Here is a 27,266-nt window from a genome sequence, read left to right as displayed (position 1 = left end):
TGTGCAGAGTAAAAATCTATTTTTGTCCCAAATGGTCCAGCTCTAATGAACACCTCATTGTTCATTCAGAATTTGTTTTTCAATCCCCTCTGATGTGTTTTTCCTCACAAGCGATCGTGTCTGGGCCCATGCGTGTTCCTGATTGGCTAATCCACCTGTCAATCTAAACTCAGCAGTGACCAGACTGTGACAGACATCTTCGTAAAGTATAAAAGTGTCTGTTCTGGAACGAAATTCAGACATACGCGATGAAATCCAGCACCAGAACCATTAAAAACGATTGACTTGGCTCTTGAAACGTTGTAATATTTCAGTTTTATCACTTCATAACAGGAATAGTGACAGAGTTTTTAATTACAATTGCGTCGTCCATCAAACTGGAGCTGGTTTACACCCCTGAAGAACACTTTCTATGAACAGTTGATTATCTGAAACTGCATAAGAAAAGGTCCAAATGGCTCCAACACAGTGAGAAATGAACAGACCTTAATCTGCAGAGCCAATGTCCCATAGCGTTCTGTAATAATAAGTCTACTTTCATTTGTCAAACTCCAGAGCAGACAGCTGTTTTGTACAATAGCCGGGTTTTAGTATGCAAGACGCAAACTGGAAGAGACAAGGACAAGTCTGCAAATGTTACGTTTTCTTCGAGGCCATGAAAAATTATTTGACAAGCAGCCAAAAAAGATTTATTCCATTGTGTAATAGTGAACAATGTCAGAATTAAAACGGTGAGTAAAAGAGATTAATGTCAACGAGATTAATTATAGATTACAGCAAATGTCACAAGATTTTTCAAACCCACAAGAAAACATATTGTCAGACTTTTGTTTTAACAGATTTTTTTAATGTTTTTTTCTTTTCTAGGTTTTCAGAAATGTGGCTATTTGTCAGGTTCTTGTGGGTTCAGTGCACAAGGTTCACTGGAGTTGTCAGTTGGGAGCTGCTGATTTTAGATTAATAATAATAATATGGTTGTAAGATGTGAATGAAAGTATTCATCTGAATGTGTTACGAGCTGTGTTCTGCTTACTACTAAACACAGAAGGGTGAGTGTGAATAAGATTACGGTATATGGGTATGGATGTTAATTGGAAGTTGCTACATGGACAGGTTTGCATTTTAAATTGTATTGTGTATGTGTGTGTGTGTGTGTGTGTGTGTGTGTGTGTGTGTACGTAAATCTTAATGTTGACCCCTCCTCCTGAGGACTATAGATGGAAATTAACTGTAAAGCTAGAATCTGGTACAAGCATCTCTGCCATTGTGCTTAATGTAATTGTACATTGTCCTACTAAATAAATAAATAAAATTATTATTATTATTAATATTATTATTATTATTAATACTACTACTACTACTACTACTACTACTACTACTACTACTACTACTACTACTACTACTACTACTACTACTACTACTACTACTACTACTACTAATAATAATAATAATAATAATAATAATAATGATGATGATGATGATGATGATGATGATGATGATGATGATGATGATGATGATGATGATGATGATGATGATGATGATGATGACACTTGAAACCAGAAGTTTACATACACTATATACTGTGTGACATGAAATCAGATTAAACTTTTCCTGTTTTAGGTCAATTAGGATTATCTAAATTATTTCTATTTGCTAAATGCCAGAATAATGAGAGGATTGTTTCATATTATATCAGATAGTAAAAAAAATGCATGTGTGTCTTTTATGTAGCTGATATGTTCACAACCTATATTAGAGTTCAAAAGAGAAGAGAAGACAAGAGAGATTATTTTGTCTCAAGAACAAACATTAGTGCAGATTACATAGTTTACATAGTTGAATATAATGACTAAATAAAGAGTGGACATTACATTACAGTACCTTTAAAATGAACAGTGAGATAACATAATATACTTGAATATATATTTTGAATCCATCAGTAGCGTATGTAAACTTCAACTGTATATAGTGCTTAGTGCAAAGTCAGTTTACAGTTTCATGCATTATTCATTCACTTCACTCGCTACAGCTGCCCTAGGACAGACTGACAGGAGGAGCCTGCCAGTCTATGTGAATGCAACACTTTGATCCCTGACACGTTTTTGCCCCTGGTTCCACTGTGACACCTGGTATTCTCAGCGTCTCTCATCCGAGTTTTAACAAGCTCCAGACCAGCTTAGTGTCTGAGATCTGACTAAATCAGACTGTGACAAGGAAGTTTTCTCTTGGTACTTGTAAACTTTGCCATGAGACATCCCCAAAATAACTTTTCACCTTAAAAAATCTATCTATCTGTGATACAATCAGGCACCAGAGCTTCTTCTTCTTCTTCTTTTGGATTATTGATGGACTACAAACCACCAACCCTCAGGGCTCGATCATAAATACACATGATCAATGCTGCGTGTAGATAATCGAACCTTTAACGCACCATGTGACCACACTGACCACAGTGACCACACTGACCAGTAGAAGAATACATTTCAAATTGAGAAAAAGCTTTATCCAATTTGTATTTCTGATCCATGTCCTACAAACATCCAGGGTATCACAGTGTTATCAGGCTCAAGGAGGGAGTAGAGTTAAAGTACTTGTGATACTTTTTGTAGCTTGTCATTTTTGTCGTCCTTTGGTCTTTTAGCCAATTAATCAGTGAGATGTGTCTTGGCCAACCACTGTTTTTAATTAGTCGACAAATTGTTTCATTAGGATTAAGAGGATTTACGCACCGCGGCAGAGGAGGGCGCACAGAGTGAGTTAGTTGGGAGTGGTGGAGTTTAGAGGAAAGAGAATTTCTGAGAGAAGAGAGAGTAGAAAGTGAGTGAAGAGGGAGAGAGTGGAGGAATAAAGAGGCGTAGAGAGATAGAAAGGAGGGTGAGAAAGGTAGAAAGAGTTGGAGTAAGGAGACAGAGGAGAGAGAATTGGTGCGAAGTAAAAGAGGAGAGAAAAATGTTGTTTTTCCAAATACTTTTTTACTCTTACTTGAATAATTTCTTGGCAAATGGTCAAATTTTTATATAGCATTTTTCCGCTTTAAAGAACCACGCCCCCACTCACACAGCAGTATACACAGACAAGGCGAGGTTAAGTGGTTAAGTTTTAAGTGTCTTGCCCAAGGACACAATGGCAGTATTTGTGTGTGCTGGAATCACACCACCAACCTGTGGATCAGTGTACAAACACTCGACTGCCAACTGAGCTAGTGTTGGTCTACTATTGGACCACTATTTTGTACTTGTACTTCAGGAATATTACTTTAAAGTAAGATTTTTTTTCTGAGCAAAAAACAGTGACAGAAAATCAAAAGTGATGAAATGCGTTCAGACTGATGTGATGTGTCAGACTGGACTCATGAATACTGCATGAGACTGCCTCCTGCTGTCTGGAGAGGGCACTGCAACGACCTGAGGTTAGTTAAGACCAGAGGGAGTTCAGACTGGGCCAGTATAAACAAGAGAGAGAAGGAGGGAGAGGAGGAGGGAGAGGAGGAGGGAGAGAGAGTGAGGAGGAGAGAGAGGGAGGGAGAGGAGAGACAGAGAGAGCTAGAGAGAGGAGGAGGGAGAGAGAGGAGAGACAGAGAGAGGAGGGAGGGAGAGAGGAGAGACAGGGAGAGCAGGAGAGACAGGGAGAGAGAGAGGAGGGAGGGAGAGAGGAGAGACAGAGAGAGGAGCGAGGGAGAGAGGAGAGACAGAGAGAGGAGGGAGGGAGAGGAGAGACAGGGAGAGAGAGAGGAGGGAGGGAGAGAGGAGAAGGGAGGGAGAGAGGAGAGACAGGGAGAGCAGGAGAGACAGGGAGAGAGAGAGGAGGGAGAGAGGAGGGAGAGGGAGGGAGAGAGGAGAGGGAGGGAGAGAGAGGAGGGAAAAGAGAGATACAGAGAGTGAGAGAAAGGGAGAAAGAGTTAGAGGGGGGAGACAGAGAGAGAGGAGGGAGAGGAGAGATACACAGTTGGAGAGAGGGAGAAAGAGTTAGAGGGGGGAGACAGAGAGAGAGGAGGGAGAGGAGAGACAGACAGTTGGAGAGAGGGAGAAAGAGTTAGAGGATGGGGAGAGACAGAGAGGAGGGAAGGGGGAAGGAGAGACGGAGAGCGTGAGAGAGAGAGGCTGGAAGGGGGGAGGAGAGACAGAAAGAAAGGAAAAAGGGGGAATGAGAAAGGAGAGAGGAGCGATTGAATGGGAAAAGAAGAGAGACAAATGAGTGGAGGAAGAGAAGGGGAGGAGGGGGTAGGGGTGACAGAGTAAAGAGATGGATTGAGAGAGGAGAGAGAAAGAGAAGGGGGGGAGAGAGAAAGGAAAAGTGAATGGAAGGTTGAGAGAAGAGTGCGATAAGGAGAGAGGGAATGGGGTAGGATAAGGAAAGAATGAGATGAGACGGGGAGGGGAGTGGAGTGGAGAGATAAAGAGGGAAAAAAGAGGAGAGAGTGATGGAGACAAGAGAAAGAGTTGGAGTAGGGACAGGCGGAAATAGAGAGAGAAGTAGCGAGAGAAGCAAAAGAGGAGAGAAAAATTGCAGGGAAAAGAGAAGGAAGAGGAGAGGGAGGGAGTGGAGAGATAAAGAGGAGGAGGAACAAGGGGCGTGGTGCTGGAGGAGAGACGAGAAGGTGAACTGAGAGAGGAGAGAAAGAAGGAAGAGAAGTAGGGGTTCGATAGATAGAAAGAGTTGGAGTAGAGAGCGAGTTAGATGGAAAGAGAAATGAGAGAAGGGAGAAACAAGGGGGAGAGTAAAGAGCGAATTGGCTACAGGAAGGAAGAGGAGAGGGAAAAGAGAATGGAGAGATAGAGAGAGAGTATGAAAGGAGCAAGGAGAGGCAGAGAGAGGGGAGAGAGGGGTTGGGGGCAGAGGTCAGAAGTGTTGGACATGTTCTGAATGAGTCTGAGAACAGTGACTTGAGTGGAATAGAGAGCTGTGAGCGTTTGAACCTCCCTGTTGCACTCCTCCGCTGGGCTCTGCTGTACTGTGCTCTGCCCACATCGAGTTTCAGATCATATAGAAATGTTTTTGGTGCTGACAATCATCCCTGTCTGTGTAAATGGCCACAGGGTCTCATTTGGAGTTAATGGCATTGGCATTTTGTATTTGTTCTCAGTCTTGTCTGTTCAAATTGGAATTTTATATCCAATTGGAGGCTCTTCACAACTATTGCAGTTCATAAATCCTTATCCCTCACAGTCACACAGTCTCTCTGAGGGGAGTGTGCATGTTCTCCCTGTGGTCGTCCCGTCTCCTCCGGTCTGTGAGGAGGTTGTGGGTTAGACTCCTGGTCTCTCTGAGGGGAGGGGACCTCGCAAGGAGAGAAGAGACAGAGAGAGAGAGAGAGGAGAGAGAAAGAGGAAGGGAGAGGAGAGAGAGAGGGAGAAGAGAGACAGAGAGAAACAGGTAGAGAGGAGGGAGGGAGAGGAGAGACGGGGGAAGAGAGGAGGGAAGGGGGGAGGAGAGAGGGAGGGAGGGGGAGAGAAAGAAAGGGAGAGAGGGAGGAGGCAGATGAGACGAGGGAGAGAGAGTGAGAGAGGAGCGAAGGGGGTCGGAGAGAGAGAGGGAGGGAGAGGAGAGACAGCTAGAGAGAGAGAGGAGGGAGGGAGAAGAGAGAGAGAGCGGAGAGAAGGGGGTTGGAGAGAGGGAGGGAGAGGAGAGACAGCAAGAGAGAGAGAGAGGAGGGAGGCAGAGGAGAGACAGAGAGAAAGGGAGGAGGAGAGAGGGAGGGAGAGGAGAGACAGAGAGAGAGAGGGAGAGAAGGGGGGGAGAAAGGAGAGGAGCGATTGGGGAGGGAAGAGAGACAAATGAATAGTGGAAAAGAAGGGGAGGAGGGGGTAGAGGTGATAGAGTAGATCGCAATCCAAATCTTAGTGGAGATTCATCGGTATGGGTTTTATCCTAGCCCCTTGCCAGTATCATCTTTTTTTTTTTTTTTTGTAGAGTTTAGACTAACTCATCGTGTATTGAGTCTGACAATATTTTGAGATTGATAAGTAGGACCTATCAAGTATTTCTTTTAATTTTGTTGCTGGCCCATGCAAAATGTATTAATGAGGTATTGGCAGACCAAATCTTTAATATCTAGGCCATGTTCCTCCATAAGTAATAAAGATGTCAGGAGCCAAAATGACACCTCACATTTAGACTCAACTCATTTAATATTGGCAGCAAACCAATAAAACATTACATTAATAATCCATAATTAAGACTGTGCAATTAATACTTTTTCAATAGCGATTTTATTTTTTTCCTGGAATTTTGCACAGTATGGCATTATCATTTTATTCTATTAGCGATGTTATTGCAAGAAAATAGATCTGAACTGTATCTTGGTCAACAATAGCAGTGGGAATCAAACTGCCAACCTTCAGATCAGTGGATAAACATTCAAATGTCACTCATTCTAGATTCTAGATTGAGTCTAACACATGGCAGACACCCCAATAGAAAAGTTACATGGTGCATCTTTAAAGAATCCATTATTTCACAGTTTAGTTCTTTCATGTGTTTCAAATGGGATTTTTTTTATTATATTGGAACTTACAGCATCATAGCCCTGCATCATGTATAAATATAAATCTATACGACCTCTATCTGCTTCTCATTCTCTCCTCTCAGACATCAGTTCCTTCCCTTACTTTTCATCTATAACAGACTCATTTATTAACCCTTTATAATATTTACCTTTTTTACCCTCTGATCCTTCTTCCAAGCTACATGTCTGTAGTTTAATCTCCTCTTCGCTCCACTACCTGCGTGCCCATTAGCAAGAGCACATTCATCAAACTGACTCTGCTTCTTATTCAGCCTCTTCTGCGCTGGATCGCTGCCATCTGCTAGACTCATTTAAACTGTGCACTGGACTGGCTCCTGTCTGCACCTGTCTGCACCCGTCTGCTCCTGTCTGCTCTTGCCTGCTCATGTCTGCTTCCATCTGCACCTGTCTGGTCTTGACAGCACCTGTCTGTTTTTTTCTGTTCCCGTCTGCTCCTGTCTTCTCTTGCCTGCACCTGTCTGATCACTCTGCACCTGTTTGCTTCTGTCTGCTCCTGTCTCCTCCTGTCTGCTTCTGTCTGCTCCTGTCTGCTTCTGTCTGCTTCTGTCTGCTCCTGTCTCCTCCTGTCTGCTTCTGTCTGCTCCTGTCTCCTCCTGTCTGCTCCTGTCTGCTCCTGTCTCCTCCTGTCTGCTCCTGTCTGCTCCTGTCTCCTCCTGTCTGCTCCTGTCTCCTCCTGTCTGCTCCTGTCTGCTCCTGTCTCCTCCTGTCTGCTCCTGTCTGCTCCTGTCTGCTCCTGTCTGCTCCTGTCTGCTCCTGTCTGCACCTGTCTGCTCTTGTCTGCACCTGTCTGCTCTTGACTGCACCTGTCTGCTCTTATCTGCACCTGTCTGCTCTTGTCTGCTCCTGTCTGCACCTGTCTGCTCCTCCGAGACCACAGCTCATCTCAAAACATACCATATGTGTTATATATAAAAAGCACAAACTATGCTTTATATATTTTAAAGATGTACAATGTAAATTTTCTTGCAGAGGGTCTGCCACCTGCTTGTCTCCATGGAGATGTGATTGCATTGCCCATATATTCCACACTTTTTCACTTTTATTTTGAACGGCTAGACTGTGGCTTGTGATGCATTTTGAAATTTAGTGGTTTAATGAAGCAACATCCTTTGTAAAGGTACACTATGTAACTTTTGTGGACCTGCAACTTATTGTGTCTCCATGGAGATGTTATTGCTTGTTATTGCCTGAAATGCAGGTCAGATCTGTGGAGACACGACCCCACTCACAATAAGAATGCATGTTTTTCAAGGGTGAAGTTGAGCAACTAATGATGTGTAGATGAATAAAAGCAGAATAGATCAATTTATTTCCATACTGTGGAACATTTCAAGCAAACGCAATCGCACACATGGCAACGAGTGATAATGAACTGTGCACCAGAAAAGCGACACAGTGCAACTTTAAGAAGCTCAATTAAGTCTAACCCTAGCCCTGGCCCTTTAGTATCTATACTGTATCTATGGATTTCAGAGGGATGAAAAATTAGGACTGTTGCCATAGCGATTAACAAAAATCCTCAAAATGTTGGTTATAAAAGGAAGCTGAAACCTATGAAAAATATGATGTTGTTTTTTTATTTCCAGGATGAGAAGAACCAAGTGCTGACCACCAACATCTGGCTGCAGCTGGTGAGTCCAGACTCGTGTCCTTTTGTGTCTGTTTCACGGCCGCCTTTTGTTTTGTGATGTTCCAGTCGATCGCATAATTTTGCAGCTGTTTTGTTTAAAAAATCTCTGTATTCAAAAGATGACATTGGCACAAGGACGAACGATATCTCAGGCAGAAATCTCAGCAATAACAGAACACATAATGCTGGTGCAGTGGCTAGTGAGAGGGCGAGATGGTCCTGGGTTCGATTCCCAAACCATGAGGTGCCTTTTTGTATTGCAAGTTATATTTTCTTGGATTCAAAAGTATTTATTAGTGTAGATTAATTTAGTTTATCAATCAGTATTTTTTCTAATTCAAATTTGAAATAATGTCTGACTGGTTTTAATATTTGTATTGTTCCAAGATCATTTATAATAGAGTGTAGTTTTGATAGAGAAATTATGATGGAGATAACTGTCAAAAATGAAATCAACTAAAATCTATTTCAAAATCATTGCTTATGTTTGTGTACTGCCAAAATTTAACCAGAGGTATTTCATTTATTTGCAATGTTTTTGATTCATGCAGTGCGCTTTAGACAAACAGCTTTTCTCCAGATTTTTGAGGGGCAGAACTAGCACTCATCATTTTATTATTAGATCACACAGTTTTTTATAAGGACAATAATTGTAATCACAGTTACTACATCTTACTTCACTGAAATCTGCTGCATGCTTTCCTTCCATGGAGACAAGCATTCAGTTCAGTAAACCCCTGAACATAACCATTTTGAGGTGAATTTGTAGTTTGCATGTTCTCTCTGTGACTTGATGTGACCCAATCCACAGTTCAAAAATAACACTTTGAACAGGCTGCTGCACTGGGCTATACTATAGAGCGAGAGAGAGAGAGAGTTTGTGGAGCATGGATTATTAATCTGAGTACATACTGTGCCGTTGGTCAGGTGCCAGGATTAAATGTGTCACTGACCACAGAGGCTGAATTAAGAGGGTATAGTGAGTTTAATGCACAGTTGGCTGTTCGTCCAGCTGAGAAGTCCTGACTGAGTTTCTGGCTCAGATCTGCAGATGGTCCCTGGGCTCTGTATCCACTTCATTATTTGCTCAGTTGAATTCAAGTTGCTTAAAAAGTTGGAGCCAAACGCAAAGAAATTTAAGTCTGAGTAGAACAGAAGAGACTTAGACACAAACACACGCTGAGTTGGACTATACTGTATATCAAGCGTTAACATCATGCAGTTTATCTCTTCTTTAAAGCTCAACTATGTAACTTTTCTAGTGGAGGTCCTGCAACTTGCTTGAAATGCTCCACAGTATGGTATTAAAGTGATATCATATGCATTTAAACAATCACTGGTGTTTTTATTGCTAAAAACAAAAAAGAAGTACTTGATTTGCCTTTAAGGCAACACTGTGTAACATTCTGGAGGTGGAAATAGAAAGTTCAAGCGCTACTTCGGAACATTCTCCATGGAAATAGAAGCATGTCAGGCCATTTTATATATTATTGCCAAAGGAACAACATTTCCATGGCGACAAGCAGACCAAATAAGAGTCAGGTTTGTGGAAATGCAAGCCCATTGACAGTTTTTGTTTTTTTCGTTTTTTCAGTTCAATTCAAACTTCCAAACTAAAAAAGGTTTTATTTTAGTCTTTTTTCCACCTAAAAAGTACACGGTGGGGCTTCAACTAAACTTTTAAATCCTATCTAGGCAAAACATGATAAAAATATAGGCCTCAGAGTCTCAAGGGCAATACAAACTCCATCTCCTCCTTTAACTCCTGGATGCAGATCGTCTTATAATCAAATGAAGACACACTCTGTATTTACTCTGTGGCTATTTAAACCTGTGAATGCCTCCTCTCCTTTTGTCATAATCTATTAACTGAACCGCTCCCTCATCTCCTCCTGTCAGCCGCCGGCCTCCCCAAAGCTCCACACATCAAACAAAATGGCCGCCCGACTGTCACTGATAGCTCTGTGTGTGTCAGGCTAAAGTGACAGAGCCAAAACACAGACTGAGTGAAGCCATCTCGCTCCCTCCAGGCTCACCGCAGGAGGATGATCTACGCTGAGTTCAAATTGAGTTGAATTGACTATCTGGGATTGGGTAGTCGTGGCTTTCTTGGATTTATTAACTGAAATAAGTTAAAAGCATAAATCATGAGGCTAAAGTGACAGAGGCATAACACTGAGGATGAGTGAAGCTGTCTCGCTCTGTGCAGACTCACTGAAGGACGAGCTGCGGTGATTTTAAATGAGTTGATTTCACTATCTTAATTGAGTTGAGACTTGAGCAAAAAAACTATTTACTAATGAAGAAATATAATCTGGAATAAGATAAAAGCAGAAGTGTTTATAATTACATTTATCCTGCTGATGTAACTTTAATTTACGTAACTTTTTAATGAAACTGCACTTCGAGTCCCGCTCTCGACATAAACATTATTGGTTGAGCCGCTGACTCACAGGTTGGCGGTTCAATTCCAGCTCCCACAGATGAATGCTGCCATTGTGTCCTTGATTGAGACACTTAATGCACCTTGCCCCCAGTGTCTGTGTGCACTGGTGTGTGAATGTGTGTATGAATGTGTGTGTGAACAGGTGAGTGGTTCCTTGATGTAAAGCACTTTGATTGCCTTGAATGTGGAAAAGCGCTGTATAAAAATGTGACTATTACAATCAGATGTTATACTGAATTACTATTACTTAAACCAGTAATATTATTTTGACATAAGGCAAGGAAGGTTTATTTGTATAGCACAATGCACACGTAAAGTAATTCAAAGTGCTTCACAGAATAAGAAAGAATAAAAATCACAAAACAAGAAATCAAAACATAAATATCTTTAGGAAGATTGTTCTAGGTTTTAGCTGCATAAAATTGAAACGCTAATTCCCCATATTTTAGTCCTGGTTTAGTTCTGGTTTAGGCCTGGTTTAGTCGTGGTTTAGTTCTGGTTTTGTCTTGGTTTAATCCTGGTTTAGTCCTGGTTTAGTCCTGGTTTAGACCTGGTTTAGACCTGGTTTAGTTCTGGTTTAGCCCCGATTTAATCCTGGTTTCGTTCTGGTTTAGCCCTGGTTTAGTCCTGGTTTAGTTCTGGTTTAGTCCTGGTTTTGTCCTGCTTTTGTCCTGGTTTAGACCTGGTTTAGACCTGGTTTGGTTCTGGTTTAGTCCTGGTTTAGTTCTGGTTTAGCCTTGGTTTAGTCCTGCTTTAGTTTTGGTTTAGTCCTGCTTTAGACCTGGTTTAGACCTGGTTTAGACCTGGTTTAGACCTGGTTTAGTTCTGGTTTAGCCCCGATTTAATCCTGGTTTAGTTCTGGTTTAGCCCTGGTTTAGTCCTGGTTTAGTTCTGGTTTAGTCCTGGTTTTGTCCTGCTTTTGTCCTGGTTTAGACCTGGTTTAGACCTGGTTTGGTTCTGGTTTAGTCCTGGTTTAGTTCTGGTTTAGCCTTGGTTTAGTCCTGCTTTAGTTTTGGTTTAGTCCTGCTTTAGACCTGGTTTAGACCTGGTTTAGACCTGGTTTAGACCTGGTTTAGACCTGGTTTAGTTCTGGTTTAGCCCCGATTTAATCCTGGTTTAGTTCTGGTTTAGCCCTGGTTTAGTCCTGGTTTAGTTCTGGTTTAGTCCTGGTTTTGTCCTGCTTTTGTCCTGGTTTAGACCTGGTTTAGACCTGGTTTGGTTCTGGTTTAGTCCTGGTTTAGTTCTGGTTTAGCCTTGGTTTAGTCCTGCTTTAGTTTTGGTTTAGTCCTGCTTTAGACCTGGTTTAGACCTGGTTTTGTCTTGGTTAAGTCTTGGTTTAGTTCTGGTTTAGTCCTGGTTTAGTCTTGGTTTAGTCCTGGTTTAGTCCTGGTTTAGTCCTAGTTTAGTCCTGGTTTAGTCCTAGTTTAGTCTTGGTTTAGTCCTGGTTTAGACCTGGTTTAGTCCTGGTTTAGTCTTGGTTTAGTCCTGGTTTAGTCCTGGTTTAGTCTTGGTTTAGTCCTGGTTTAGTCCTGGTTTAGTCCTGGTTTAGTCCTGGTTTAGACCTGGTTTTGTCTTGGTTAAGTCTTGGTTTAGTTCTGGTTTAGTCCTGGTTTAGTCCTGGTTTAGTCCTGGTTTAGTCCTGGTTTAGTCCTGGTTTAGTCCTGGTTTAGTTTTGGTTTAGACCTTGGTTAAGTCTTGGTTTAGTTCTGGTTTAGTCCTGGTTTAGTCCTGGTTTAGTCCTGGTTTAGACCTGGTTTAGTTCTCAGAGTGTGAGATGCTTCATATGCCACTAACATGTTAGATTATTATTTCTTTGTTACCCACCTCAGGGTGACACTCATATTGATGTGAGTACTTGGGTCTTGTCACTTGCCAGAAGAATATGTCATTTCTGTGCATTCATTTATTTCTTGTTGATCTCATTTCAATGATCTATGGTACAACATCACATTTATATCACTACTAAAAATATACTAGGCCCTGTGGAACATATAACGTCTCCATGGACACAGGTGGTGGTGAATGTTCTACCGGATAAGTTACATAGTGCACCTTTAATATAATAAAACACCTGGATAGAAGAATATGACAGAACTGATTCTAAACAAATGAAAAGTTTGAGTTTCATGCTCCTCTCTCTGCTCCTGTGCCGCTCTGGTTTGGTGGCAGAGTGTTGTTTGAGCTCTGTGGGGGTTATGGTGTGGGTTGGTTTGTGTCACAGTTAATGTCGTCGTGCTGACGTCTTCTCCGCCCAAACTTCACACAGTCAAACAGGCTGTATATTGGTGATAGCAGAAAGCAGCAGTTTTTTTTCTCTTTGGAGCTCAGAAGCAACTTCCATAGCATTTTATTTATTCATGTTCAATTTTGGAAAAGTTTTCTTCCAACCAGATTTGAATCAGTTTGATCATTTCTCAGTTTTTGCCTCTTTTCAGTAGCATCATATTTGTGACATAGAATTCTGTCCTCAAAAAGGTACCACTATTATACTGAACAAAGCACTTCAAATTCAGTTTTATTAAAAGATAAACAAAAATGTGTTTAGTGTTCTTTATCGATTAAGTAATGTTACAGAATGACTGCAGAGGGTCAGCTGTCATGAAGAGAAATGCCATGTGCATGTGCCTTGGTTCGGCTTGTAAGTACTGCCCCTCTGCACTTTTAGGTTTGACTGTTTTGATTTATGGGTAAACAAATAGATAAATATAATAATTAAGCTTTTGTTTCCTAACATTTGCATTTAGATAAGGTTATTTCAGCGTCAAGTGTGGAAGTGTTCTTGTCTAGATGAGTTTAAATACATTAAAAATAATGGTGAGTTTTCTCAGGCGTCATTAGGCTTCTGTAATAAATCATCTCTACACTGATGCACCGATCCGATACTGGTATCAGATATTGCCGCTGATGCTGAAACATTCGAATATCGGCTTGTAAATGTCGACTTTTTACTGGTCTGTTTGAACCTTTATTTCTACAAAGCTGTTCTGTAGTTACCTGAGGGATGAACAACAGCTACAGAACACATTTGGATCAGTTTTATCTTATTTCTGCATAAATGAAATAATTGCTGTTTTCAGTCTCTGCAGTGGTATCGGTTGATATCGGCTGGATTGGTGCGTCCCTAACACTTATTATTGGCAGCACTGGCTGTGGTCTGATCCTGTTCTGTTTGAAGCCCTGCAGTCAGAGGGAATGATTGTGTAGACCTATAGATGCAGTCTTCCTCATGATGCGCCTTTGAACTGTCAGACATCAGAGAATTCACCTTCTCATTCAAAATACAATAAAGCAACAAAATTCTGTGAGAAATGCACACTCATGCTGTTTCCTAGCTCTGTGTGGTGGCACTGGCGCTGTTGTTGTGCTGCTGAGGAAACTTTGTTATTGCAAAAACAAACTTTAGATTTGACCGATTTTTTGTCTCATTTTTATTCTGTTTTTAATATTCATTACTCATTTGCCTGAGTTATAAAAGCACAAAGATTAAAGTAGGTTTGCTCTGTTTACATAATAATAATACTAATACTTTACACTGCTGTCTCAAAGCTTTATTGTAGCCTCAGCTGCCCTGGGGTAGACTGACAGAAACGAGGCTGCCACTCTGCTCCTCGGGCCACTACCAACACTCACACACACACATTTAGGCTGTGTGGGTGAAGTGTCTGAGGGCTCAACGGCACAACCTGGGAATTGAACCTCCGACCTTTGTACTAATCACTATAAAGGTTATGCAGATGACATCACAACCTTTGGGACTTTATTAGTGAGTGTCAAAGATATATGAGTGTCATCAGCGAGTAATGAAATGTTCTCCGGGAAAAGCTCAAAACAAAACAAAAGTCTGTTAAATATTTAGTTTGTACCTGACATCTAAAACAGGGAAATCAAGTCAACAGTAGAAAAGCAGTGAACTACGAGCTAAACCACAGGGACAGTGCTATGCTCACATTTATTCAGTTCTGCCTCATTGCCACTCAATCAGAATGCAGAGGAGCCTTTTTCATATAAAATGATGTCAGTGCATAGCCTCTATTGCATACAAAAGCTTTAAAAACGTGTGTTATAACTGTTAGCGACGTCACGACTCCACAGATCTGATCTTTAACTTGTCGTGCAGGTGCCAGTCGTTTGTCTGCATGGAGATAGATCATTTCTTTCTTTCTTTATTCTTTATTTGACAGGGTCCATGTACAAATTCATTAATCTTACAAGGAAAAGATGATTTGCACCAGATTTAGCTACTGCTACTTTCCATCTGCAGTCCCTGTTTTAATTTTAAAGCCATACTGTGGTTTTACAACTACAACACTATAACTGGAAATTACACAAGCTTGATTAACGTGTTTGACCTCCATTTTCTTATCTTCAGATTACAGACAGATGAGTCTTATATAAGCGATGTCATCTTTGTGAATAGTTCTGGCAGAGGCAGACACAGCAGTACGAGTTTGGATCAGCGCGTTGTTGAAATGTGATTTGCATACAGTGACCTCTCTCTCCTCACATTTGGCAAAGCGTCCCCGGTGCTTTCAGAGAGGGTCCTCCGCTCAAGGTCGGCCACTTCTCCCCTAATAAGACTTGTTTACGTCCTGTCACCGGAAAGAAGGGGCCCAGAGAGGATAGGGCTGGAGAGGCTTGTCTGGAGAGGACTCAAGATTGAATGGATTTGAAGTTTGCCAAAGAAAAGTCAAGCAAAGTTGTCCTAAGATTTTAAAAAGATAAACTTTTGAAGGCATATATAGATGGAAATACGTTTATAATATTGGCAAACAAGACCTTCAGATGATAAAAGCTTCTGGTATATTACAAAATATTAATCTGAAAAATATAAAAACATAATGTAAGTTGATTTTAAGGCTTACGCAATTACTTTTTGCTTTTTACATCTTATAAATAATGTTATATTCTCTTCAAAAGCAAACCCAAGTGGTATTTTGTTTTGTTTGTATTCCAAAAATCCTGCATTTTTGTCCATCTCCTGAACTCAGAATACTGTTCTTTCACTGAGTTACACAGTGAGATCAGGAGTCTAACCCACAACAGGACAGGATAACCACTCTGCCACACAGAGAGACAACACAGGGAGAACATGCACACTCCAGATTGAAGTCACTGGACACTTCTGGTCCCATGACACTTGTTTATGTTGTGTCCAAAACAAGTTGTCCCTGAAGAGGAGTCGGACACGGGCCTGGAATGAAAAAGGATCTAAAGGTCATGTTTGAAAAGTGAGGCTAAAGCTGCAAACTGTGCTCAACAAGTAGGAATTATATATATACCGTAGTAGGATTGGCCTGTAAACTGTCAGATTTTAGGTGTTGGCTTGACATTTCTTTAAAGCCATAGTACGTAACTTTTTATGTTTTTATGTTTTGGTATTTTGGAACAGAAAAATAAGCATCTTTACTGAGACTGGGATTGCATCTCCACAAATCTGACTCTTAACGTGTCCTGGAGGAGGACCTCTTCCTGTTTGTTTCCATGGAAATGTTGTTCCTTTGGCTATAATATTCCACAGTATGGCATAAAACTCAGAAGTATGGATTTAACATTCTATTTCCATGGAGTAAAGTTACATACAGTACCTTTATTTACTAGCTTTAGATAGTTCAAACATAAACAAATTACACAAACTAAAAATAAATTCAATATTGTCTGAAGAAAAAAATATTTAATTAAATTTGTGTCAAAAAGGTATTTTTTTTTATCCCACAGTTTAGATTGTAGTGTGTTTACTATGGCAAGTCTGTGGAGCCAATCCCCAATAAATAACGATAAGGTTCAACATTTGTGGAGGACAGATCTGACCAGACAGATTGAAAAGGAAACAACAAAGTAAACCTTCATTTGCCTAAACTAAATGTAAAATGTGGTCGATTCAACCTTCCACAGTTCATTTTATTGTTGTGTCCTTAAGTAAAACACTTCATCAACTTCACTCATGAATTAATTTAGGGGTTTTTGTGTTGAATTGTAAATGTTTTTCAGTACTGGACCGATTTCTACCTTCAGTGGAACATGTCTGAATATCCAGGAGTCACAAATGTGCGTTTCCCTGACAACCAGATCTGGAGACCCGACATCCTGCTTTACAACAGGTAAACACACACACAAACGCACACACACAAACACACGCACACACACAAACACACGCACACACACAAATGCATATACACAGACACACACACCCCAACGCACACACACAGACACACCCCCAAAAACGCACATACACACAGACACACACACAATTGTGGCAGAGTTGGACATCTTTAATTTTGCCACACTGTCTTAAGTGAGCCATATATCCATCCATCCATCCATCCATTTTCTTCCGCTTATCCGGCGCCGGGTCGCGGGGGCAGCAGTCTAAGCAGGGACTCCCAGACTTCCCTCACCCCGGACACGTCCTCCAGCTCCTCCGGTGGGACCCCAAGGCGTTCCCAGGCCAGCCGAGAGACATAGTCCCTCCAGCGTGTCCTGGGTCTTCCCCGGGGCCTCCTCCCGGTGGGACATGCCCAGAACACCTCCCTAGGGAGGCGTCCAGGAGGCATCCTGAGCAGATGCCCGAGCCACCTCAACTGGTTCCTCTCAACGTGTAGGAGCAGCGGCTCTACTCCGAGCTCCTCCCGTGTGACCGAGCTCCTCACCCTATCCCTAAGGGTGCGCCCGGCCACTCTGCGGAGGAAGCCCATTTCAGCCGCTTGTATCCGCGATCTTGTCCTTTCGGTCATTACCCAGAGCTCATGACCATAGGTGAGGGTAGGAACGTAGATTGACCGGTAAATCGAGAGCTTCGCCTTCTGGCTCAGCTCCTTCTTTACCACAACAGACCGATACAGTGACCGCATCACTGCAGACGCTGCACCGATCCGCCTGTCAATCTCCCGCTCCATCCTTCCCTCACTCGTGAACAAGACCCCGAGGTACTTGAACTCCTCCACTTGGGGCAGAGACTCACCACCCACCCGGAGAGAGCAAACCACCTTTTTCCGGTCGAGAACCATGGCCTCGGATTTGGAGGAGCTGATTCTCATCCCAGCCACTTCACACTCGGCTGCAAACCGCCCCAGTGCCTGCTGCAGGTCCTGGCTCGATGAAGCCATCAGGACAACATCATCTGCAAACAGCAGAGATGAAATCCTGTGGTTCCCAAACCAGGCCCCCTCCAGCCCCTGGCTGCGCCTAGAAATTCTGTCCATAAATATAATGAACAGAACCGGTGACAAAGGGCAGCCCTGGCGGAGTCCAACATGCACCGGGAACAGGTCTGACTTACTGCCGGCAATGCGAACACAGCTCCTGCTCCGGTCATACAGGGACCGGACAGCCCTTAACAAAGAGCCCCGGACCCCATACTCCCAGAGCACCCCCCAAAGGGCACCACGAGGGACACAGTCGAATGCCTTCTCCAGATCCACAAAACACATGTGGACTGGTTGGGCATACTCCCATGAGCCCTCGAGGACCCGATGGAGAGTATAGAGCTGGTCCAGTGTTCCACGACCAGGACGAAAACCACACTGCTCCTCCTGAATCCGAGGTTCGACTATCGGTCGGATTCTCCTCTCCAGTACCCTGGAATAGACCTTACCGGGAAGCCATATATATATATATATATATATATATATATATATATATATATATATATATATATATATATATATATATATATATAGAAGTATATAGAAGTATATATTTATATATATAAGTATAAATAAAATGTTCTTCTTCTCTGTTGGTTTATGTGAGTTAAAATGACACAAATTCAAAAATAATTATCTTCATTTGAACAGTTTTGACAAGTTTTGCCCAGATGTTTGGACTGGTTTAACTGGTTTAAGAATAGTTACAGAACACAGTGAAGGGTCTGCCTGTAACTCAAGTGCAAAATACATGTTTAAACCCATACTATGGGACATTTCAGGCTAAGAAATAACACCTCTATAGAGACAAGGTGTCTGACTGGTTGGTTTACATTTTTTGCCAAATCTCATGACATTTTGCTGGAAAAAAAAGATATGTATTGAAGTAGTTTAATACCTAATCTGTTCCGCTATTATACAATATTTTTATACATCAAACAAACACTAAAATATTCTTAAAGCTAAACTTGTTTTTGGAGGAAAAGCTAATCCAAAGTTAGATGGCTCTCTGCTGTGTACGTAAACAAACATGGAGCTAAATCCTCCTCCCTGTACCTGTACATTCAAGATTAGCAGCTCTTCGTTAAGAACAACAAAAAATGCTCATGCTAACCCAGTCTTTGCTAATTACTGCAGCCGCAGAAGGAGGCTTTGAGGTGGATAGAGATGGTGCGGTTGTCAGGGGGGATACTGACTGTTTTTTTAATGAGAGGAGGCACATGATTTGGGCACAGAGCCTGAATTTGAATCACTGTTGTATAAACAGTCTAAACTTTTGGAAATAACTTTTGCGCTGATTACTGCCTCAGAATATTTGGAGAAGTAAACCATTTTGAATACAATGCATTTTAAGAACAGCCTGTAATTAGAATGTTACAAAATGCCAATTGCAAACACATAATAATTACACTTTAATTAATCACAACCCTAATCCTAACTTGTAGTTAACTTGTAGTAGCTGGTACATCAAATCGACAGCTCCACCTATAAAAAGTGCCTTGTCGAAAATTCCCTTGTTTATCGCGGGGGTTACATTCTAAAAATAAACTGCAATAAACAAAATCCATGAAGTAGTCAGTTTTATTTTTACAATTAGTATATGTATATTAGTATATGTTTTTGGCTGCAAAACCCCTCACCACACACTTTATACACTTTTCTCACACAGGCATTAACATTTTCTCACATTTCTCTCTTGTTTAAACTCTCTCAAAGTTCAATCCTTCGTAGGCGTCTTTGTCGGTGCAGAACGTTTCATCGACATTGTGGGTTTTGTCGGGGAGAAAACTTGCAAACATACAGCACTTCAGAGTCACACTGCGATCCAACATTTATGTAAATTTGTCTGAACACATTCTGTACTGTACAGGAGACACACGGCACGGAGGAGACTGATGGACAATGGTCTACAGTCCAACAGCCAATCAGGACGCAGAACACAATGCACGATCATACTCTGTAAAAAAGCATGTGAAATTGGACTAAAACAATCTACGAAACAGTGAGACCACGAAAGGTGAACCACATTGTAGTGAGGGACAATTGTATACTTGTGTTTATCTAAATTTATTTAATATTTGACATGTGTTATTTTAAGTACACACTGTATTTAGTGGTTTAAAGTTATATTACAGTTGCCTGGAAAATTCAGAATGACATCTCTCTGTATGTTTTATACAGATTTATATCAGTCTGGTCTCCATGTTTTGCAGAAACCCATGCTGTTTTTCAGCCCCCTGTGATATTGTTTTTTTGATGGACCATGCGTGTCCCCGACTGCCTAATCCACCTGTCAATCACGGCCATTTGAAAACAGGGATTCACCAGACGCACATCTTCATTAAGTATTGAAGAAGTGTGTGTTCTGGATCCTAGGCAAATGTTACAGCATTATAATGTTATGTACTTTAATGTAATTCAAGGTTTGTGGAGCCTTCTGTCAAACCTTCTTCCAAACATTAACCAAATCGTATCCTTTTTTATAATCCTGACGCTTAATTTTATTTCTTTTAAAAGCCAACTGTAATAGACCCTCTGGACCCAACTAACAAACAACACATGTTTTTGGACAGATCAGCTGAATGGGCACATCAACTCGACCCTAGTCATTCTTAAAAAAACGTGTTAATTATGACTGAAGTCTTTATTCATGCTTGATTAAGGCTATTTAAGGTGTAGTTCTTATAAAGTAGTACCAAAGAAGGCTTAAAAACACCTTCTTCCTCTCTGCTGTTGGACTCAAACATAACTCCTGTCAAAGAAAAGCATGAATTCTTACATTGAGTTGCTGCTTTACATGGAGATAGGCCTGTATAAAGTTAATGCCATCCTGTGTAACGTTTCAGTGATATTGTGTCTCCTCTTTCCTGCAGTGCGGATGAGAGGTTTGATGCTTCGTTCCACACAAACATTTTGGTCAATTCCTCAGGATACTGTCAGTACCTGCCTCCTGGTAAGACTCCTCTACCTGTCTGTGGGTATCAGATGAAAATACGAACTGTTGCCATGGCAAAACATGTTTTAAATGCTGAAAAATCCCCAACTTATCACCTCTAAAGGGGAAGCTGAAGGATTTTGTTTTTTTTACTTAAGGAAGGACTGCAAAATAAATCTGTAATTACAATTAAAGTGCTAATAATTTGCTAAAACGTTCTGAGTTATAAAGGTGCTTGCTCTACTGCACAACACCTAGATTTTTTTTAAGAGGCTTCTGGCTTTTAAAACATCATAATAGGTTTATCCACTCACAGTACATAAATAATTAATGTAATAGAGGGTTTCAAGTATGACCAAAATAACATTATGATTTTCTTTTCCCATAATTGAGCATAAGATGTCCTGGTTTGGTCTTGGTATAGTCCTGGTTTAATCCTGGTTCACTCTTTGGTCCTGGTTTAATCCTGGTCTAGTCTAGTCTAGTCCATCTTTAGTCCCAGTGCTGATGTGGTGTGTGCCAGTGTGAATGCAAATACATATATCAAGCAGATCAAATATGCGTTTACTTAAGTTTGTTTTTTTTCTTCTATTTTTGGACTATATTTTTCACCACTTGATGATTAAAGATGCTGTTACCATGGAGACACCTCTGTGGGATGGATGTTTCGAGGGGCACCTGCACATTTTGGTTCATTGGAGCGGACAATGTAATGAAACTGTCACCTGTTTGAGAAATACTTGCAAATTTCGTCTAGTGCAGTGTTTCTTAAAATGTGGTACATGCATTTTCTGAATTTAATCCACAGTTTTGCCCTCCTTTATGTTAGTCCATGTTTAGAACTAGTATACCAATTGTCTATTTTAGACCTGAAATTGTCCAGTTTTAGACCTGGTTTGGATCTGGTGGTACTTGGAAAGACTTTTTTTTTAGGTAGTACTTTGAGAACTGCAGGTCTAGTGTAAAACATGACCATAAAGGTGCACTGCGTAACTTTTCTGGTGGTTTCACGCGCTTACCATGGAAATTGATTTACCTGGCATGTTTCACAATATGGCATTAATCTTACAGTGTCTACCTTGCATTTATTAAATTACAGTTGTTTTTATTGCCAAAGAGATGCCTTAAAAATCCTGCACTCTTACTGTTAATAGGGTTGCCTCTCCACAGACTTGACCTGTAACTTGTCTTGGTGGTGTCACATGCGTCTCTAAGATATGTCAAAAAGGTTTAGGGCGGGTTGACCAAAATAAGTCAACAAATAAAATAAAATGTTGCATACTAATTGTAAACCAAAGCTATATTTTTCATGTTAAATGTGTTTATATTTACTTTTGTTTTGTACATTGCAAATTGTCCAGCACATACATTAACACTGGGACAGTAGTGCACAGACTGTATTTATTGAGTTTCTAGCTCATTAAAACGTCAATTGTCACTGTCGCTGTCACTGTTTATGGAGCCAGCAGGAGTCAGAGGTCAAAGGTTGAGAGGCAGAGCTCACACTGAGAGATGTGCACACAGGGAGACTGAAAACAAGTGAGATGGTTTACTTCACTTAAAGATGATTTGCACTTTCAACCATGAGACTAGTTGCCCACCGACTACCAAACTATATTCTATTTAGTTGTATGATATATTTTTGTACATTTCATTATCATTATTTGTGTTTATACTGTGATTTTAATGTCTTTCCTAAACTGTAAAGCACTTTAAAGAGCACAATTTGTACACAAAATACTTCAAACACTCTTGCTTTGCCTTGTCTTACTTGTAGAAAATATATATTTTAATAGAGTTTTCGCTACAAGATGCTTCTCCTATTTCTGTTTCATGCATTTAAATTGTTTTAGTGTGGATTCCTGTATGGTGTTGCTTACAAGAAAAAGGATACATTTGGCAATAACATCCAATTTAAAAGTGTACCGTGTAACCTTTCTGGGCACGGTTGTCTCCATGCTTTGCCTGGAATGTTCCGCAGTTTATTATTACACCTGATCTTTCTGAAGGAGGTGTCTGGGGTGAGGGGAGGTCTGGGAGTTCCTGCTTAGACTGCTGCCCCATGACCCAGTCCCAGATAAGTGGAAGAAAATGAATGGACGGATGATCTTACTTGCCTTTTTTGCATTATATGTGGCAAAAACATGCACTCTTTCTCTGAACAGGCACGCCTCTCCACAGATCTGACTCATAACTTAGGCCTAGTGACATATATAAGCTTATTGCCATACTGTGGAGCATTCTGGGCAAAGGAATACTATCTTTTATGGAAACATGTAGTGGCAGACCCGCCCTCCAAAAGTAACATGGTGCAGCTTTATAATGAAACTCAGTCTTTCAATACTATGTGACTATATAATTCACCATTATTTTTTTAAGTGAGGTGTCTGTTTTCTAGATTTTACAATAGAAACAGCCAACTTGTTTTATATGTTTGTCTATATGAGCTATGTCAGGAATAAACAGTTATCTGATATATGCCATAAAACACATGAAAGCATCAGAAATCAATATGTGATAAACATGCAAACAGCTGTATTAGAGAGTTTGACCTGGAGCAATGACCCAGAGCCGCTGCAGTAAACACGCTCATTTGTCACAAGCTCTGATCTCTAGACACTAGTAAATTTGTTCCTCCTGTCACTTTTTTATCAATACATTCAAAGGAAACGCTTGCTTTTCCGTTTTTATCAAATGTGATGCTTAGTTTAAAATGAATCACTGGTATTTAGTGAGATTTTACACACAGCTAGATCATTGTTTACAGGGTGTTATTTCTAATAGTTAATAATAGAAACAGATCCACTTACACGAGTTAGATGCAAATAGACATTTTCTGAACATGCACACCTCATTATTTACATACAAAGTTATCTTGAAACCTTTTAGAAATCTTAAAAAAATACAACAAGATAAAGGAAGTTCGAATTCAAGTAATAAACCCTGCTAGATATAAGGATTATCAGAATGCTAATATATATATATATATATATATAAATTACTCATTTGAAAAAGCATTGATACTGAAGTTTAATTATGGTTTTGCTTTTCATCAGAATTCGTATTGATACTTTGCAGTGACATCACAATGGGGGTGTTCTACATGCATCTCTATTGGTGGAATGTTCAGCAGTTACCATGGAGACATAATGCACACATTAGCAAAGACAAAAAAAAAGTTTAAGATTGTGTCAAAACTCAAGAAAAAAGACAAAAATTTACACAACACATGTCCAGGAGCCTGTGATCAATCTGAGCATTCATGATCCTGTTTAGATATTTGATTTTACACAAAAATGTGACAGTTACTAAATATTATTTGAGAAGGACTAGTTTAATAGCACAAATCAGCTCAACTAGTGTAGTTCCAACTAAGTCAGCTCTGTGTACTATGGAGGAAAACAGCCTTTTCCTCTTACGTTCGTTAGTTTCAGCTTAGATAAAGAATAAACTTGAAACAACGAAAAAGCCCAGAGAATTTACTGAATTAAGAAGAAAGCAAATACTTGTACAAGGAGCCTGTGCTGAGACTGAATGTTTATGCCTATACAATGTGTTTTATATGCAGACTATAGTGAGAGGCCACCATGGTCCAGACGGCGGCGAGCATCCTTCTGGGCTATTGTCTGGGTAACACATCGTGACATCATCCCCAGTCAATAGTTCTTGGCCTATTTAGTTTATTTGCTGTTGGAATATCATGTGTTTGTCTTGACGTATATCTATGAGTCTCACGGCTGTGATCAGTCCTTATCTCCACACCAGTAAAAGAATGAACTATAGCAGTGGTTATACAAAATAGCTAAGCAGTACAAATAACCTCACCTCTCTGTGTATGTGTCTCCGTAGGCATCTTTAAAAGTACGTGTTACATTGACGTGCGCTGGTTCCCGTTCGATGTGCAGAGATGTGATCTGAAGTTTGGCTCCTGGACTTACGGAGGCTGGTCTCTGGATCTGCAGATGATCCCCGCAGACACCACCGGATACATCGCCAACGGAGAGTGGGACCTCGTGGGTGAGAACCACTGAAGCGTGCAATTATTTTTTCCATCAGTTGTGAATTGATCCTTTTTAGATTTGTATGTTTTAACCAAACAAAGATTGAAGTATGAAGGCTTCTTGGTAGACAGCATTTACATATTTTTGTTTGGTCCAGATTAAATTCTGTAAATATTGTAAAAGCAGTTCTTAGGTTAGAATGAGACTGCTGTGTGCTGTATGCATCTAATTATAGAACTTTTTATCTTCCGCAAACTAGGAAGTATTCTGTTATCATACTAGTTGTTGTTAGCTTTACCATTATGACCCTGCTCTGACCTCTGAGAGTTATCTATATCTGTTACATTCACGTACAGTCAAATGGCTCACATTTAGGCTCACAAACCCAAACGTACAGTTACAGTTCCAACTAGTGCATACTGTTGTTATCCTTGAGCAAGACACTCCATCCACCTTAGCTATGTGTGTATGTGATGTGTGAGTGATCAGTGGTCTTTGGAGGGGCCGACGGGCAGCGGTGAGCACAGGGGTAGCTTGGGACAATGCATGAGATTGTAAAGCGACATTTTATTATTTTCTATCACTGCACAAAAGCCTATTAAAGAGAGGATCTTTGGTGGAGCTGTAGCGGTGCTCAGAGGCTGATGGCCGCAGCAACAGAGACATGTAATGGTACTGTCAATACTAATACAGCACGACACAGCTCTGTGCTCTCTGCTGTGTCCATAAAAAACACAAATGCATTATAACAAAAGACTATAGAGATGTGCATTATACGGGTATGGTCTTATAGTTTTAGCTGTGTACATAATTAAATGCATCCATAGGTCATTGCATTTGGTTTTAGAGGCACTGTACTGTCTTTGTTTCCCCTTCATTTGCTCTGATAGTATAAAAAACATAGTCTCTATAAAGTGGACTAAGTGAATTTGACGTCACCCATCATGTTCACTCCAGGCAAATGAAGCTCATCGAGGATAACAGTTACAGGAGTGAATTTGGAGCTAAGTTTCATATTTGAACAAGTATCATAGTATCCAAAGAGCCAATCCAGAGCGATTCTGTTGAAGGCAAGGCCCTTTTCTGCCCACACTGTTGGTTTAGCAGGGAGCAGGTGCTTACACTGTCAATCAATGGGGAAAAAGGTGCTTGCTCATATCATGATTTATAGACAAGAGTGAAATAAAAAAAAACAGGATCATGTGAAGCAGGTGAGTACTGACATTTTAAAACCAAAATGATGAGCCTGACAGCAGCAGTTACAGAGAGGAGCCAGAAATGTGTCCATGCTTACTTCTTATTTGTAACACAGCGGGTAGCAGGTTAGCTACGTCCGTTTATATATACAGTCTATGAAAAAAAAGTGTGTGAGTGTCCTTGGGCAAGACACTTTGCTGAAATGTATGAGTGATTGGTGATCAGAGATTACCTGGCACGCATAAGTTTCTGTGATATTTGTTCACAATCTCTTGGGATGAAGCCCAAACTGAAACGCACAAACAAACCAAAACAAACATGGCAGTGCTGACGATGTATGTAAAAATTTGCATATTTTGCATTTGACAATTGTGCTTTCAAAAAAATGTCTACAGCTGCCATAAATTGTTTACACAGCTAAAGATATTACAGCATTCCTCTTCAGTGCTTATGATTCAGACATCTAAAGTCTTTTACTGTTTGATTTGATAAAGAATATATTTGTGTTTTTCCTGGACACAGCAGAGAGCACAGAGCTGTGTCCTGCTGTATTAGTATTGACATTATCATTACATGTCTCTGTTGCTGTGGCCATCAGCCTCTGAGCACCGCTTCACCTCCACCACAGACTGTTTTAAAGAGACTCTCTCTGGTGGGAGATGTCTGTGCTTTTCTCGTAACTGAATTCAGTAAAAGGTTTATTTCTCAGTTGACCGATATATCAGGCTGATATACAGTATGTGCACCTTTTAGCGTATTGGCTATCATCTTAATATTTACAACAGGGGCCAATATTAAACCTGAAGCCAAAAGTTCAATGCCTAAAGCTTTATTTGAACACTTAAGTACAAAGAGGGCACTGCATAAAAGGTGACTCTTATAGGTTTGAAGTAAAGTTGTGGATTTGTGGTTGTCATTTTTCTGGATTATAAATAGTGGGTATCGGTATTGCACAAGCTCATATTGGTCAATCTCTACTCTGCTCGATTCTCTGTTGTGACCCTTCCCCCAGTCCGCTTGAGGTATTTCCACCGTTCCCCAATAGCATTCAACAAAAGCCTTCCCTGTTTGATTATATGTAGAATTTGATTAAAGAGTGCTACACATTTCAATCTGGCTTCTGTAGGTGAGCTCAAAGGGGCCGCTTTGCTGATTGACAGTTGTGGCTATAGTAGCGCCACAGTGTGACCGAGGAGTGATTGAATAATGCAGTGTAAAGCACTTTGGGTATTCTGAAATGCAGTACGTATTGTGCATTTCTAGATTGTGATGTCATAGTACCGGATGGAGGGCAGTGCTAGTTTTTCCTTTAACACGGTATTTTACTATGAAATATCCAAAAATAACAGAACAAATGTTGAACTTGACCTCTATTATGGACTAAACCCA

General features: G+C 40.7%; 1 protein-coding gene across 1 annotated transcript in view; it reads left to right on the top strand.

The window, feature by feature from the left end:
• Window positions 1–27,266, top strand: part of LOC117372242 (neuronal acetylcholine receptor subunit alpha-7) — a 50,976-nt gene that overhangs the window by 4,686 nt on the left and 19,024 nt on the right. Inside the window, exons 3-6 of the mRNA XM_033968013.2 lie at window positions 8,113–8,157; window positions 16,591–16,700; window positions 20,618–20,697; window positions 24,529–24,696. Of these exons, the coding sequence (XP_033823904.1) occupies window positions 8,113–8,157; window positions 16,591–16,700; window positions 20,618–20,697; window positions 24,529–24,696 (403 nt within the window). The remainder of the gene's footprint in view (window positions 1–8,112; window positions 8,158–16,590; window positions 16,701–20,617; window positions 20,698–24,528; window positions 24,697–27,266) is intronic.

The sequence above is a fragment of the Periophthalmus magnuspinnatus genome, chromosome 6 (assembly GCF_009829125.3).
Source record: "Periophthalmus magnuspinnatus isolate fPerMag1 chromosome 6, fPerMag1.2.pri, whole genome shotgun sequence".
Classification (NCBI taxonomy): domain Eukaryota; kingdom Metazoa; phylum Chordata; class Actinopteri; order Gobiiformes; family Gobiidae; genus Periophthalmus; species Periophthalmus magnuspinnatus.
Note: the sequence above shows the minus strand (reverse complement) of the source record. Positions and strands in the feature narration are given on the sequence as shown.